Source organism: Melospiza melodia, chromosome 2 (genome assembly GCF_035770615.1).
Source record: "Melospiza melodia melodia isolate bMelMel2 chromosome 2, bMelMel2.pri, whole genome shotgun sequence".
NCBI lineage: Eukaryota > Metazoa > Chordata > Aves > Passeriformes > Passerellidae > Melospiza > Melospiza melodia.
This window is the reverse complement of record NC_086195.1, coordinates 125,809,787-125,824,860: the sequence shown is the minus strand read 5'-3', so window position 1 is coordinate 125,824,860 and position 15,074 is coordinate 125,809,787. Positions and strand designations below refer to the sequence as shown.

General features: G+C 35.6%; 1 protein-coding gene across 3 annotated transcripts in view; it reads left to right on the top strand.

Moving 5' to 3' along the window:
• The window catches only part of TMCO3 (transmembrane and coiled-coil domains 3), a 33,113-nt gene extending 18,568 nt beyond the window's left edge, over window positions 1-14,545 (top strand). Inside the window, exons 10-13 of one of the 3 annotated variants that reach the window (XM_063149899.1) lie at window positions 4,542-4,692; window positions 10,943-11,022; window positions 11,557-11,706; window positions 13,329-14,545. In XM_063149899.1, coding sequence (XP_063005969.1) covers window positions 4,542-4,692; window positions 10,943-11,022; window positions 11,557-11,706; window positions 13,329-13,442 — 495 coding nt within the window. In that variant the 3' untranslated portion in view covers window positions 13,443-14,545. Of the gene's footprint in view, window positions 1-1,772; window positions 4,509-4,541; window positions 4,693-10,942; window positions 11,023-11,556; window positions 11,707-13,328 lie in introns of those variants that run through there. The other 2 variants (XR_010026846.1, XM_063149901.1) reach the window with 2 other exon arrangements.
• The last annotated feature ends 529 nt before the right edge of the window (window positions 14,546-15,074 follow it).

Sequence of the window (15,074 nt, the reverse complement as noted above, 5' to 3'; positions counted from 1 at the left end):
TTCTGCTAAGGTCATTCTCCTTGGAAAGCCAAGCCTACATATTGAAGGAGCTTGTGTAATTAATCTGCAAATACAGAATTTTCTGTACTGATGTAATTCTAAAAAAGCTTTTGAAATATAGAGGAGCGATAAGAGAGTGCCTATTTTAGCATCCTTAGCCAAAGACAACTCTGTGGCTCCATTTAGAAAATTTGAGTTGTGTTTTTAAATAAAATCATTTAACTCACTGTTTGGTAGGACACATTCTTTCCAACACACAGAAGAGAGACTAGGAATGATAAGGTGTTCCTGCCCCATGCATATAGTTACTTATTACATGCTTCAGTGTTGGCTGGGTTTCTGGGGTCCAGCTAAGCTTATTCAGTATTTGGATTAATGTGTAACACCAGCACATGTAATGCTCATTATATATAAAGTTCATTTATTTTGCTTGTTCCTGTGTTTGAAAAATCTCAGATGATTAATTAAACAAGAATTGCCATTTCCCTGGTGATAAGGGCAAATTGTGTATGGGAGGAAAGAGGGGAGGTGAGACAGAAGAGGTTCCTGTACTGCAGTGTGAGTAAGCAATTTTCATATAAGGATTATCATGTCAGTTAAGGAGCTTTGAGTATGGTTGTGACTTTTGAGCATTTCTGAGCTTGAGTCACTTAGATAACACTGCAACTTGTTACACCTGCAGATGTTTTAATAAGACTTGGAGCTTAATATACCCTTTCTGTTCCCAGTATTCTCAGAAATAATTGTACTTCCCCTCCCTTTTATCCTTCAACTAGCTAGGCAGATCAGGGCTGGGAGGTGGGGATTGTGTCAAGTAACAGCCAATCCTGTAACAGTATAGATGACACTGAGACAAAGTTGTGCATCTTTGAATCATGTACCTTGTCTTCAGTAACAAAGGATCAGTAGATCATTATTGTTCTTTCAACAACTCCTTTTCAAGCTTTGAGTTATGCAGATAACAGTTTGATTGATTGTTTCTTCAGTTGTTTGTTTGTTTTAATTGGTGAACTCTTGTCCTGAATTGCAACATAAGGAACAAATCTAACTTAAAACATGACCATTCATAATCAATGGCCAAACTGGTAGTTTTACCTGGTATTTACCAAGGTATTTACCAGGATGAGCTGAAGAATATGTCAGCCTAAGGATTCAGTGCTGGAGTGTTGCTTTTCCATGTTCTATATGCACAGAAACATTACAAGGAAAATTGTTTTAAACACTGTCCTGATAATGAAATGCTGTATTGGAAACCTGTGGAACAACAGTAGTCAGTTTTATTGTTTTTTAAAACTGAAATTGTGGAATGTCATAAGGGAAATGAAAAAATATAAAACCTGGGCTGACAAGAAGGACAGCAGTTACATTTACATGTTTATAGGACTGTGCATACATGTAGGGGAAAAGTGACTAATAGTTTCACTGCCTGATGGTTGACCTGGGATGCTGGCAGCAAGTGGAGGCAAATTGCCAGTTTGCTTTATATACCAAAAAGAAAATACAGTGATGTTATTGCAGTACTTTACGTATGAAAATGTACTAAGTTTTTCTGCAGTGTCCAGTGGATATCATTACTAGTATTGGAATATTGTTCTTTGCTTGCCTGAAGTACTTCTCAATGGCTAGTAAACTGCTTATGGACTCTTTACTATCAATTAAAAGAAGATTAAGGAAGAACTGTAATCTCAAATATTTTAGTTAATTATTTCATAAAACAGTTGAGATAGAGTTTTTACAAGGTTCACTTAAAATTGTTTCAATTTCCATTACAGCTTCACTTTCTTGAAATGCAACCTTAAAATTCCCTCTTTGCTCTTGAGCAGATCTAAGTTACTGAAGCCTGAAATTTGCACCAAAATTTTATTTAATTTTACTGCTGCCTTATCATATTCATTAAGCTTCTGTGATGATGAAAGAGTAGCTATAAGATAGACATCGTTGGAGAATATAAGCAAAACAACTGCTGAACAGATGGTTGAGATTCACCCAGAACACGTTATAGCAGTATGTATATTTATTTATTGATGTGGTGGAACATTTGAACATAAAAATCCATTATTCTAGTGAAAGCAAACCAATCCTTTCTGAATTGGAATAAAATGGGACCCTTGAATACAACTCAAAGCTTAGTTGTGCTGAGAAAAACGTGTGAATTGACAGAGTTTTTAATGTAATTTTGACTGAAAAAGCTTTCTGTGACATAGGAGTTGACAAGAGGACAGTGCAAAGCCCAGGGATTAGTAATGGCTAAAGCCCTGTTGGTAAAGGTTGAGCATTAGAAATGATGCAGAGAGGGAATACTACATGCTCAATACTCTCCAGGTATGGCTTGTGTAAAAAGCTCTGCTGTGAATGCCTTCCTGCCAGTAAAACAAGTCCTCTCCAGTATGTGTGTGCACATGTGCCCATACATTATATATAATAAACCCTGATGCTACAGTTCAGTTGAGGAAATGTGTCCACTTGTAGATAATACTGTGGGACAACTAGTGACCAAGATGGGAATTGTAAAAGGAATTTCTGTACAAAGCTACATATAAAAGGTTGGACTTGATAATCTCAAAGGTCTTTTCCAACCTAGGTGATTCTGAAAATCTGAAGAACAAATTGGAGGAGAAGAGAGAGTGCTAAGAAGATGATAGAATTTTTGGTTCTTTTCTTGCTCTTTGATAGACTTTACACTTTTCTGTATGTAGAGTGACGTATGGATTGTGTAGAGCTGAAGTTGGGTAGTACCCAGAGACTAGACAAGAAACAGTAAAACTTGCCTATTTTTTTTACCAGGCCCTTGAGCTTATACTTGACTTGCCATAAACTGAAGGAATGTAATTCAGTTTTCATGCTGTGGGAACAAATTCCCAGTTAGACATGCAGTTTGCTCCAGTTATGTCTGATGCTTTCTGAACAAACATGTTTCTTTCACACTCAAATTGCTCCTTGCTTGAAGAGGGATTCTCACAACAGTGCGGTGTCTTGCAATTCTGGTACAAGATATGCTGCATGTCTTCCTTTATGGTAACCTAATCCTGGCCAAGGGAATGTTGAAAATACTAGCTATAAAAATTTTGATGTAGAGCTCTGTTGCAATTGATAGCACTTAAGTATGGGAAGATTATAGCTGAGTAGTAAAAATAATTCCAACTTTATTTGAATAGGCTGTATTGGATCTTAATCATCCAAAAGAGGCTGTGACTTTTAAAACAACTAATATATGATTGAGAAGAACTTAAGTGTTTCCTATTCATAACTGTTTCCTTAATTTTATTCATCTCTTGGTGACTTTAAAGTCCTTCATGTATATATTGCCTTCTTCCCTCTTACAATTTCAAATTGTTCTAAAAAGCACTGAAAATCCTTTTGTTTTAAAATGAGAATTACATTGCCTTGTTTGCTTTGCGTGATCAGCAACTAATTATATTAGTTGACAGAACCAATTTATCACCTCAAGTATATTGGAATAAATTAGTGTGTTATCACAAATGCACTTGTGTGATGAGCATTCAGACATTATTACTTCAGTACACAAAGGTCTTGGGGTTATTTTTAGGTGCCATCTTATGCAGAGAGTGGAGACTCGTTTATTGTGTCTTTTGCACTCCTCCATTGGAGGAGTGGAACCATTCAAGATACAATGAATGGTGTCCATAAATGTACTATAGTGTATTCTTCCTCAATCTAAATTAGAATAAAAGTAAGTCATTGGTTTTAAATGTTCTATTAATATTAGTAATGTTGTCCTTTCTCAGCAAGATGACCATCTTCAGCCATGTGATTTTAAAGTAATTATTTTAAAATATACTTTATACCATACCATGCATTAGAGGTGCAGTTTGCTTTTTTTTGTGTTCCAAGCTTTGCCTCAAGCAGTTTAGTGTTTTGTTTAGTCTCTTTACGTGTTTCATCTCTTCTTCTAGTACTGCATTAAAATATTAAAGAAGAATGAAGCAGTCTGAATTCTTTCAAGTAGTCATTGTGCTTCATTTCAGCAGTTTACTTTTTACACTTACATGAATCCTTATTCAGTAAAGCACACAGGCACATTTGAATCAAATTTACAATAATAAAATGTAATTTATGCCAGGGACTTCTGCTAGATTGAGACTCTTCTCCCAAATATAAGCTTGGATTTTCTTTTTTTTCCTTGTTTGACAGCTGGAAAATACCTTGTTCTTACTTCTTTATTTCACAGCCTCAATGTATTATGTAATCCTGACTCCAAAGCTGTCACAGGCTCTCTCTGACTTGTGAAATCAAATGCTGTCCATAAGGATCACACAAAGCATTGCAATGTAGATTAAGAAATTTATTTTTGTTTTTGTGGGAAAGAAGGTAACACAAAGGGAGAAACTAGATTTGTGAGTCTTCAGTATAAATACAATACTGCAGAACATTGAAATACACACACTGAATTCTGTTTGTTGTTGAACTTGCATAAAGACACAGTAATTTCCAGCATTTGGTATAATGTAAAGTTTTATAGTTTCACTGTGAAATGGTATATAAAGTCACTCAGCAGTAGATTCTCTGTTATTCCTTAACAGATCACAGAGCTGTTGGATGTTTCAATGGAGCTGGGATGCTTCTTAGCTGGAGCTCTGATCTCTTCTCAGGGTCACATGGTTACTGAGGAGATTATGTGCTGTATTGAACCAATACGTGACTTTCTTGCCATCATTTTCTTTGCATCTATAGGTAACTTCCAAGAAATCTTACTTTACAATATTTGATACTTATATGTAATACTAAATAATGTTAAATCTATACTATATAAAATATATACAATATATATAATATATAAAAACATTGCTTAAGATGTGGGTGAGGAGAAAAAAATTGTGTCTGTAATGTGAGGAGAGGAGATATATTTTATTTTGTTACAATACTGTTAATTAACCACAACATTGGTTTGCCTTTGCTACTGCTTCTAAATGTAACATGCAGCTTCAGAAGCCATTTCAATGTTGTACTTCTAAGTATTGGTTTAGTGTCAGTTTTTCAATGTTAATTCTGAAATCACTCTATTTAAAACATGTAACTAAATATATTAAGATTAAAAGGCCTTGGTTGTTGATTCGTTGGGGTTTGGTTGTTGATTCGTTGGGGTTCTTTTAAATGTTCTTTTGTCTTTCCAGCAGCTGTATATGTGTTTTATACTAAAATTGTAGTACTATTTGACTCAATTGATAGAGTAGATTTCAGAGTTTTGTGACTTGGTTTTCTGTAGAAGCAGAATGTCATAATATCATAATTTTGTATAGCTTGTTTCTTTAGAAATTTAGTTGGGAGTGTGTGATCTACATGTTCTCAATGCAGGGAAAAAATAATTGAAAGAAGCTGTATCTCAGACACTACTTGAATGCCAGCTGAAATGCAGCACTGAGGTATAAGACAAGGGACTAACTCATTGTGCTTGATATCCAAAAGGAGTTAACTCAGAATAGTTACAGTAAATCAGTAACCTCCTTTGGAACTGCTGCATTCTCCAGCTGTCTGAGCATGCCCCAATACCCTTTGTCTGAAGGAAACTGGAACATGTCACTGAGGTGCTCAGCTACAGTGGGTGAGGAGACAGGCCCTGGGAAAGCTGTTCCCTGTGGATTGTACAGGAGGTGCATGTCCCTATGCTGGGGACATTGCAGTGTCCAAGAGGGGGTTTGGATGTGACCTGGTGCACCAATCCAACCTCCTTCAACCCATGTTTTACCCAGAAAGTCCTAGGGTTTGGGCTTGGATTTTTCAAACCACCATTAGTTTTTCTTCTGCTGTTATTTTAAGTTTTTAATTGTTCTTTTTATCTCCACATATTTATTCAGATAACAGTAAAGTCCCATCATCAGCATAATTTTAATGTTTTTCCTTATATACCTGTTTGCTACTCATTGTTTCATAACAGGAGCTAAAACTGGTGGCTGTCAAAACAAAAATGAAATAGCTATGCTTGCCAGTCTTAATTTTATTTTCATTTTTTTAATCCAGCCCATGATAATAGTTTCTGGTGATAAATCAGATTACTTAGTAATAAATGTGTTTATTTGAATAACTTATTTTTTAATAATGGAAGGAAAGTGATGAGCTCTGATGAAACGTGGGCCCATATAACTGACAAGTTTGCATGAGTAATTGCTAAATGCTAAATTACAGATCTAAGTTGTTTATGTGTTTCAGTAAAGATGGTGATGGAATGGATAGTGTTATCAGAAATACAAACATGACAAGTGATTATAAGCCCAAAGTTAATTTTACAAGGGACTGAACAAAAATACTGTCCCACACTCTTGCGGCTTCATAAATTAAGACAAGAGATAAGACTTTACTAGAGTAAAAGAAAATAGCAAGACCTCAGTTGGCACACTAGCAGCACTCCATACAGCCTATATTGTGCTCTAAGGAAATTATTTTAGTCATTCTGCTACAGAATTTTTTAAAAAATCTGTTTAACAAATTTTGCCATTATAATTGCAAGCAGGAGAGGAAAGAAAATTGCATAACAAATTGGTGTGATTTTATAGAAAATGAGTACTATACCTGCCCCTGAAGAAAATTAGCTAGAAAAATCAGAAGAGCTATATCATAGGCGTCTGACAAAATGTGATAATGCTTAGTTGTTTAAAGAAAACAACCAAACAACAACAAAAACCCCTCCAAAACTGACAAAAAAAGAAGACCTAAATTCTAAAAACCTGCCACCCTCAAACAAAATCCCTTTCCTCCCCAAATAAAAATTAGCTGCTGCTCCCCCCTTTACTTTCAGTTACTTTTAAATTTTGTGCTTAGCAGAAAATTCAGTGGCAAGGAGGTAGGTTTTAAAAGCAGTGATGTGATGTTGCAAAGAAAACCCGAGTAGAACAAAAGGTATTCCTTAATTTTTCTTCTTACTAGATTTCTTTTTAAAGACTTCTTGCTTGCTTTTTGTTTATATATGTACACATGCAAATTATATGTATATATAAATATATAGAGATTTACTGTGTGAAATTATGTACAAGCCACAAGGAGAGATTCTTTCCCCCTGCCTAAAGAGAAGTTGTTTGTTACTATATGCAGCAAGCACCTTATAGAGAGCAGAAACACTTGAGCTCAGGAGGAACACCAGTGCAGTAGTATCATTTCTGGTCCCTTTAGAATAAAGGCACAAATGGAAAAAATTATCTTAATTGAAAAGTGACTGTAAGTGTGTCATTTGGAAAAGTTCATTCCTGTTTTGCTTGTCTTAAATGCCTGCTTTTCTGTTCTTACTAGAGAAATCCTTCTGGTGCCTTAAAGCTGAGCTGAATATTACTTGTTCATGTAATATCCATAGCAGTGGACCTGCCCTTGACCTGTGCAATGGTGCTGCTTTAAATTTGCGCTTGGGTGCATTTGTGGGAGTAATGCACCTTTGCAGTTAGGCATTAACAGCTGCACTTGGAGTTGCTCTCTATCTGTACATTCATTTAGGCCTCTGGGTGCTCTTCAAGGTTCCTGGCACTCTTTATGCCACCTCCTGAGGTTAAAGAGTTTCTGTTAGTCTCTGTCCTTACTGATAGTTTTGAGAGAACATCATGAGCAATCCCTTAGGGCCACATTTTGGGCACTTTCCTTCTCATTTCTGTTTTGTACCTAGTGCACAGATCTTTACCGATACATCATTTGATTTTGTTTTGATTACTTTTTGAAAAGATGGAAGGCATCTTTCATAGACTGTTTGACTGAGTATAGAATTTGAAACTGTGCATCAAGACCTTCTCTGCCACTGGTGAGGTAACAGATTGCTTCCACTGACTGACAAGTTGTATGTTCTCAATGTGCTGTACAGATGTAGCCACCTGCCAGGTTCCACATTTCCCCTTCTCCTGTGATCCGTGTTGGACCTTGAATGCAAGGTGCTGAAAACCCTTTAACAGCTCAGTCTTTTTCTTCAGAAGATGGGACATGCTGACACTGCCTGCACCACCACTGTCAGAGCAAAATGCACACAAGGATTGTCTAATGAGCCTTTTTACTCTTCTGTTGAATCTGAGAAAATCAGAGGAGGATCCCAACTGGAACTGCATGCATCCATCCATCTCCTTATCCATCCAGCTCTAGTGCTTTGTTTTTCTGCATGGAGCACAATGAAACTTGGAGGTTTCATGCTCTCAGAACTGACAATAGAATCAAAAGAACTTTTCCCTTTGGAGAAAGATTTAAGAAGATTGGTTTTCTCCTCTGCTGCTTAATGATCTAGCCAGGGCTGTAGTATTAATTGCATTTGCAGGCTATGATCTTAGGTCTTTTAGTAGACACAGCATCTCAATACATAGCTAATTTGATTTTTCTGAGTGATGTCCTGTCTTGAGGATGTGTCAGAATTAATTCTACTGACTCCAGTTTGACTCTCAGAGTTCTGATTTTTGTGCTCTTGTTTGCCATCAAGGATCTTCAAGATTGCTTTTTTGGTGTTGGATCTAACCAGGATATAGTCAAGACATCTGGATCTTCACATGCTGTTTAGAAGCTATCCATCAGATTGGTATAATCTGCCTAATGGAGGAAAGAGGGAGTTTACTTGTTAAGAAAAAAGTACTTTTTAAAAGATTGTGCAAAGTCTTGCCTGTAATTGTCCACAGAATACATACCAACTGCTGTGAGTGAGCTGTGCTTTTTGGCTTGACAGTGATGCACCCCAAGGCCTCTGTTCCAGCTCTTTGTGAACACTGCTTGGAGCTGAAGCTCTGGTAGCTTGTGGCCAATTCTGTAAAAGTGTACCTAAGTGTTACCCTAGCTGTTGACTACTGGCCAATCTGACATGTGCTGATGACACTCCTGAAGTTTTTGAATTATTTGAAGTGTTTCTTCCATGTTAGAGAATGATTTCAGAATTACTGCTGAGCTTAGTCAAAGTCTGATCAAAGCCATTGCAATAATTTGCCATCTTCATGCACCTTCTGCCTGTGGAATTAATCTTTCTGATGGTGTTTGTGTTGTCGGGAAGGTGCCATGTGCTTGTTTAGAAGTCTGATAGCACTTCTGGCCTTATCCTGGCTTTTCATCTAGGAATGGGGCAAAGGTCTGTACTGACCATAAAAATATCTTATGAGGGGATTTATTTCCTTCAAAAAAATGTCTGGTTTCTGGCATGTTGATTTATCTGCTCAGAATAGCATATGTGACAGGTTTAGGCTTGTTTTCACCTTGGAGACACTGTTCTCCAAGCAATTGGTATAGAAATCTGCTGGAGTTTGTGCTTCAGCTCTTTGGAATATGGCAATAATCTCCACACTGGGCAGCTGTTCAAATGGACTTCAGACTGCCTGTGTGCTCCAGAACTGAACACATATTAGTGATGAGAGCACTAGGCTTTATTTATAGCCTCTCTTGGAAACCTTCAGTTCTAGATCTGGCAGAATTGTCCCTCTTATCAAACATGCCATTGCTATGGGCTGTATTTCTCTGATTGCTTTTCATGTATTTTCTGAGGTCAGCCTAAAGGTGAAGGAGCACTGTGCACATGATATTGCAGTGAAGCTACTTCCACATGCATCTGTGCATATATGTGGATTTCTTTTTTTGGTGTGGTTTTCATCTCTTATTCTGCTGTCTCTCCTCTTACTTTGATAGTCTTTTGCATTTGCACTTCAGTAGTTGGAAGGAAATTAAGAAATAAAACCGGGTGTGTGCATGCTGACTGGGTGGCACTTGTGTAAAGATCTCTGATGTAATTGAAGAAGGTTTCTATTGGCAGTTGAATATGCATGCAGACAAAATCCTGTGAAGTTACTGTAAGGGATGAGAACTCTTGGTTCTCTGCAGATCATCTTGATCTGCAGCACTACAGAGAGAGAAAATTAGTGGAACCTTGTCCTATGTTAAAATAAGAAGTTATTTACAGCATTGATTTACATGCTTTATGCTTTAGAAAGGCAAATTTTTGTCCTTCATCAGAAATAATTGGGTTGGAGAAATGCCAACTATTAAGAATTCGTCAGGAGCATCACTATTATTTGATTTCACTTTTTAGAAGGTTTTTATGAAAAAGGAACGGGCATCCAAAGATATGCAGTTCTGTTTGCCTGCAGAAGTTCTGCATACTTCAGGAGATAAAATTGACTTAGTTGTAAGATTATTCCTCAGTGACTCTAGGACTTCTCCAACAAATAGTTCTTTTTCTTATGTTTAATATTTGCAGGATTTAGTTTTATGTTTCTGAGTTCTTTGTGGATCTTGTTACTTTTCTTTACATAATTGCCAAGTTAAAATGACCAAATATTGCAAAAAAACCCCAAGACAATCCACTCCAACAAAAGAAACCCCATCAACATCATAGCAATGGGTTTTTCTATAATTCCTTGATTGTTAGACCATGCTCAAGGGTTTATGGCCTTACCTGATTCCAGTCTAAGTGACTTTTCAAGTTCAGGTGACTTTCAGAGTTTGGAAGTGAAGGTCGTAGAATGAAAACACTTTGGATTTCTGTTGTAGCTATAGTCTCTGCACATACTGAGTATCATGTTCCTCCCACTGTCATAGTTCCTCCCACTGTGATACCATAAAAAAAAGTTAAATGACCAGCAAAATGTTAGAATGACTGTGCATAACAATGGAATTATTTTCTTGCAGGATTTTTATAGTTTTCATTAGATATGTTTTGCAGTTCAGATTTTGTATTGTTGACTGGTGTGGAAGACAGAAAGCTTTAGAATTTGAAGTGCTCATGCATCAGTCATGTGGAGCTTAATTCAGTTGGAAATATTGCCTGTGCTAAACCTCCCCAAAGGAAAGGGCTGGATATTGTGGGAAATGCTTTTGTGATCTACTAGATAGTTAGGGCTTTAGTGGTCAAGTGGTTGGTAGGTGAGTTAAGGCTTTTTGTTTGATTTGTTTTGAGAATACAGTCTTACAATTAAATATATTACTAACCCAGAAAATTACCATAGTAAGATACTGGCCTCAAACTGTGCAATGCTGTTTTCTTTCCTTCTAGGACTTCATGTTTTCCCCACTTTTGTAATATATGAACTCACAGTCCTGCTATTCCTTACATTGTCTGTCGTCATAATGAAGGTATTTTCTTTTACTATTTTTAAAAATATTTTAATCTTCATTAATGTAAGTGATCTTTGTGCTGCGTGCCCTAAAGACAATTTATGCAAGAACTGAACATTTGATATAACAGAGAATATTACTGTAAATATATATTTGGAAGAATCTTACTGATTAGAATACAGTTTGATACAATATTCTCCAGATATTTAAAAAGAAAATTATTTAATGTTAAATATAAATTGCACATGGCAAAGGATCTATTTCTCCAGTCTGGGATTTGTGACAGTAATAACTGTGTTTTAATAACAGTCATAAAAGTGTTTTATTATAGTGAAGAAGATGCTACTTTTTACTGTGCAATGTACATTTGTCTATTTTGACATTAATACAGAAGACACACTTGGAAGTCCATTATTTTATGTTATGTTCAAAAGTATTCTATTTGATTCTGTGTATCTTACAGAGACCATACTATTTTAATTATTACACTTCTTTATTTAAACAGACAAACAAAACAAACCCTCGGTAACTCAAAAAACCCTGTTTTTAAAGTTTGTCTTGGCAGTGCTTGTCCTTTCTTTGATTCTTCCAAAGACCAGCCAATATATCAAGTGGATTGTCTCAGCAGGACTGGCACAAGTCAGTGAATTCTCTTTTGTTCTGGGAAGTAGAGCACGCAGAGCAGGGATCATATCTCGGGAGGTAAGCTGTTCTGTGGTTATTAACTTCATTTTTTGCACCTGAATAACTTACACTGTAATACAAAATCCCAGTATTTAAAACACTAACACACTCCAATTTTGTGGCACCTCTGTTAAAAAAAGTTAAACTGTTAAAAAAAGTAGAATCAACCCATACAAATGGATACTTTTATGTCCCTGACAGGGTTCTTAGTGCTGGTTCTCACTTATTTCATACTGTACCTTAGTATTTTAAATAACTTAGTTATAAATGCTTTACCTTAACTTCTTTCACTTACAACTTAACTATGTCAACAGTTGCAGATAGCACCCAAGTCATAAAGACTGAGAAGCCTTTGCTTTTAAAATATTGATACAGCTATTGAAAGAGGTATAGGAGTGTACAATACAGAGAGACTACAGGATTTGAAGAGGGAAATACCAGTAAATAAGAACTGGAGAGCAGATATTGTGAAAATTGCCTTAACATTTAGACAAGCAAATACACTTGTAAACACTTTAACCCGAAAAGCTTGTTCATTTTAAATAACCAATGTTATTGATAGTCATGAAAAAGTCCCCTGAGAAAGAAGCCTTAAACTAAGTTTTATACTGAACCTGTGAGAATGTTACTTTTTTTTTTTTTTTTTTTTTTTTTTTTTTTTTGTTAAGATAATCTGATTTATGAAATTAGGTAAATTATGGCTATAGAGATACAGGAACTGACCTCACTTTTGCTCTCCTGGTGCTCCGAGTTTTTCATTTTCATTGATCAAGTGAACTGAATAGTGTTGGAACCAATTCCAAATAAAGCACATGTGAAAAACTTACACAATGCTGTTCACTTGTAGGTAAAGGTGATTCACTTTCATGTTCACACTTTCATATAATTAAGAGTTACAAATATTGCATGTTTGCATAGAGTTTCAAGATATCTGTATGTGATAACAGAACCAGTTTAGGGGCCCACCCACTGAGCTTGGAAGTTTTTAGACTTTCATTTTTTTCTGCTCTCAAATGATTATCTAAGGTATAGGTTTGTATACCTCTGAAATTTCCTAAACTCATTCTTTTGCTTGAGACCTCAAAACTACGTCCTGCCACTGTTTTCTAAGACTTATTCAAACTATGTAGTTAGGATCTTTTTCTTTTCAGAAGATGTATGGTATGACTTAAAGGGATTTATGTTTGCTTTTTTCTGTTGATAAGTGAGCTAGCAGTGAACTTTGCCATTATATCATTAAACCAGAATAGTTTAGAGTGGTGGTGGTGAGGTTTTTTACTTGCTTGATTGGTTGGGGGTCTTTTTGGTTTGGTTTGTTAGTTTAAGGATTTTCGTTTTGCTTTTTAAATGAAGTGATAATTGGCCTTCGACTTTTTAACAAATACTGAATTTTCAAAATTGATCACATAAAAACAATTGTTTTTCTATAAGCTCATAATGATGTTTTTGCAATTGTATCTTCACACCATGTAAACAGGTAATTAGATTATTTGAGCATGTATTGTTTGCTTTTGTAGCAATATGCAAAGTTGCTTAGGAAGACAGGTGAAGTCTCTTGAAAACATGGTCTAGAAGACCTCAAACTTCTTTCTACTGTCATGTAACCAAGAGAAGTAATGGCTTTTATTTGCCTTTTGCAGGTCTATCTTCTTATTCTGAGTGTGACTACTCTAAGCCTTTTACTTGCCCCTGCCCTGTGGAGAGCTGCAATTATGAAATGTGTTCCGAGACCTGAAAGACGCTCAAGTACTTGATCAAGATTTGCACAAATTGAAGGATATGTCCTCTTGCAAGGAAAACATCTTCATTGCTCATTGTATTTCTATGCACTCAGAAAACAAGACCTGTTGAGTAGTCAGTCCTCTTAATAAGCACTTGGTTATAAGCCTTACACTGACCTTAAAACAAAATTCAGTACTAAAAAATAATTGCATAATATGAATTGCACACCTTTTACAAAATTTACTTTGACTGATTGGAATCTACTAGAACATTTGTTTCTGATCCAATCTGTTATTCAGAGCATAAATTATTTTTTTTAAATATAGTCTCATGCAAACTCTGTTTAATATTTTTTTTGCCTGAATGTGCCTTTTAATTTTCATCCTGTTAATGCTGGTTCATCACCAGATTTTGTTCAAAAAGGAAAAAAAGATATATATATATATATATTATGGTGCCTATGGTATCTTCTTTCACTAAATGACTTAAGTCATTTTCACATTTATGATTTTAATATAGCAGTATAAAATTAACTACAAACCAAATTTCTGATGGTTAATTAAAGTGTGATCCTCTGCACAAAGAAAAGGTTTAACTGTTTAGCAAACAGTTCCAAGCAGTTAATTACATATTCCAGTTCATGCAGCCAGTACTGCATGATATTTTATTTCAAATTGCAGCATATAATGTATTTTCTTATAGTGGTATATTTTGTGTTAGCTTTTGTATTTATTTACATATTTGACTAAAAATTGACAGTAAGAAAGGGCATAATTTATGTTTGCAGACTGACAGTTGTTACCCATTCTTGTTGCTAACTGCTGCTACAGTAATGGTTTACAGGGGTGTTTTCTTTTAAATAAAAAATAAATGTAGTAAAACTGGGAAGTGTAATTTCAATTAGATGTGGAAAAATAGTACTTCTGTAACCTTGGAGGTTGGATCTTAGTTGACACTATTCTAGATTTGAAATTATTTTGGATCTTAGTTGACACTATTCTAGATTTGAAATTATTTTAAGTAAATTAACTTGCAGAAAACTGGAAATGGCAGACTGGATGTGTATTTGCAACCCCATGACCTTTTAAGTTACATTTACATTGAATAAATTGTTAGTCTCTTTAAAATACCATGATATTTTAGCAAACAGTGTTTTGAATGTGATCTTAAATGTGGTTTTTCTTTAAAATGTTGTATGTAGTGAGATAGGTCTTGTAAAAGCCCATTATTTAAGTGTCATAGAGAAAGCTTACTCATAGGCTATAGTCTACTCTGTGACAAAGCATTTAAGAATCATCTTGAGGTTCATCTGCTAAAACCAATACTATTTAAGATACATTAACACTTCAGGTCAGTACTGCAGTGTCATCTGAAGTAACATTGATACCCACAAAATGGTTAGGAAAATGCATGCTATGAGGTTTAAATTGTCAATTAAAATGAAAGTTGTCCTCCAAGTAGCAACACAAAGCTTTGGATGGATCTTTGTGCTCTGTACCTTTTTGCCCTGTAGCAGCCTCAGTTTCTTCTGTGTTTTCTCTGACATCTGCTAGGCTTGTCTAGATGACACTTGGATTACTCTGGAGTGTGTATGTGCTGGTGGGACAGGGTAGGGATCATCATATTTGAGTTCTTGCTCACTGGATTTGGGGCTTTCCCTCTAT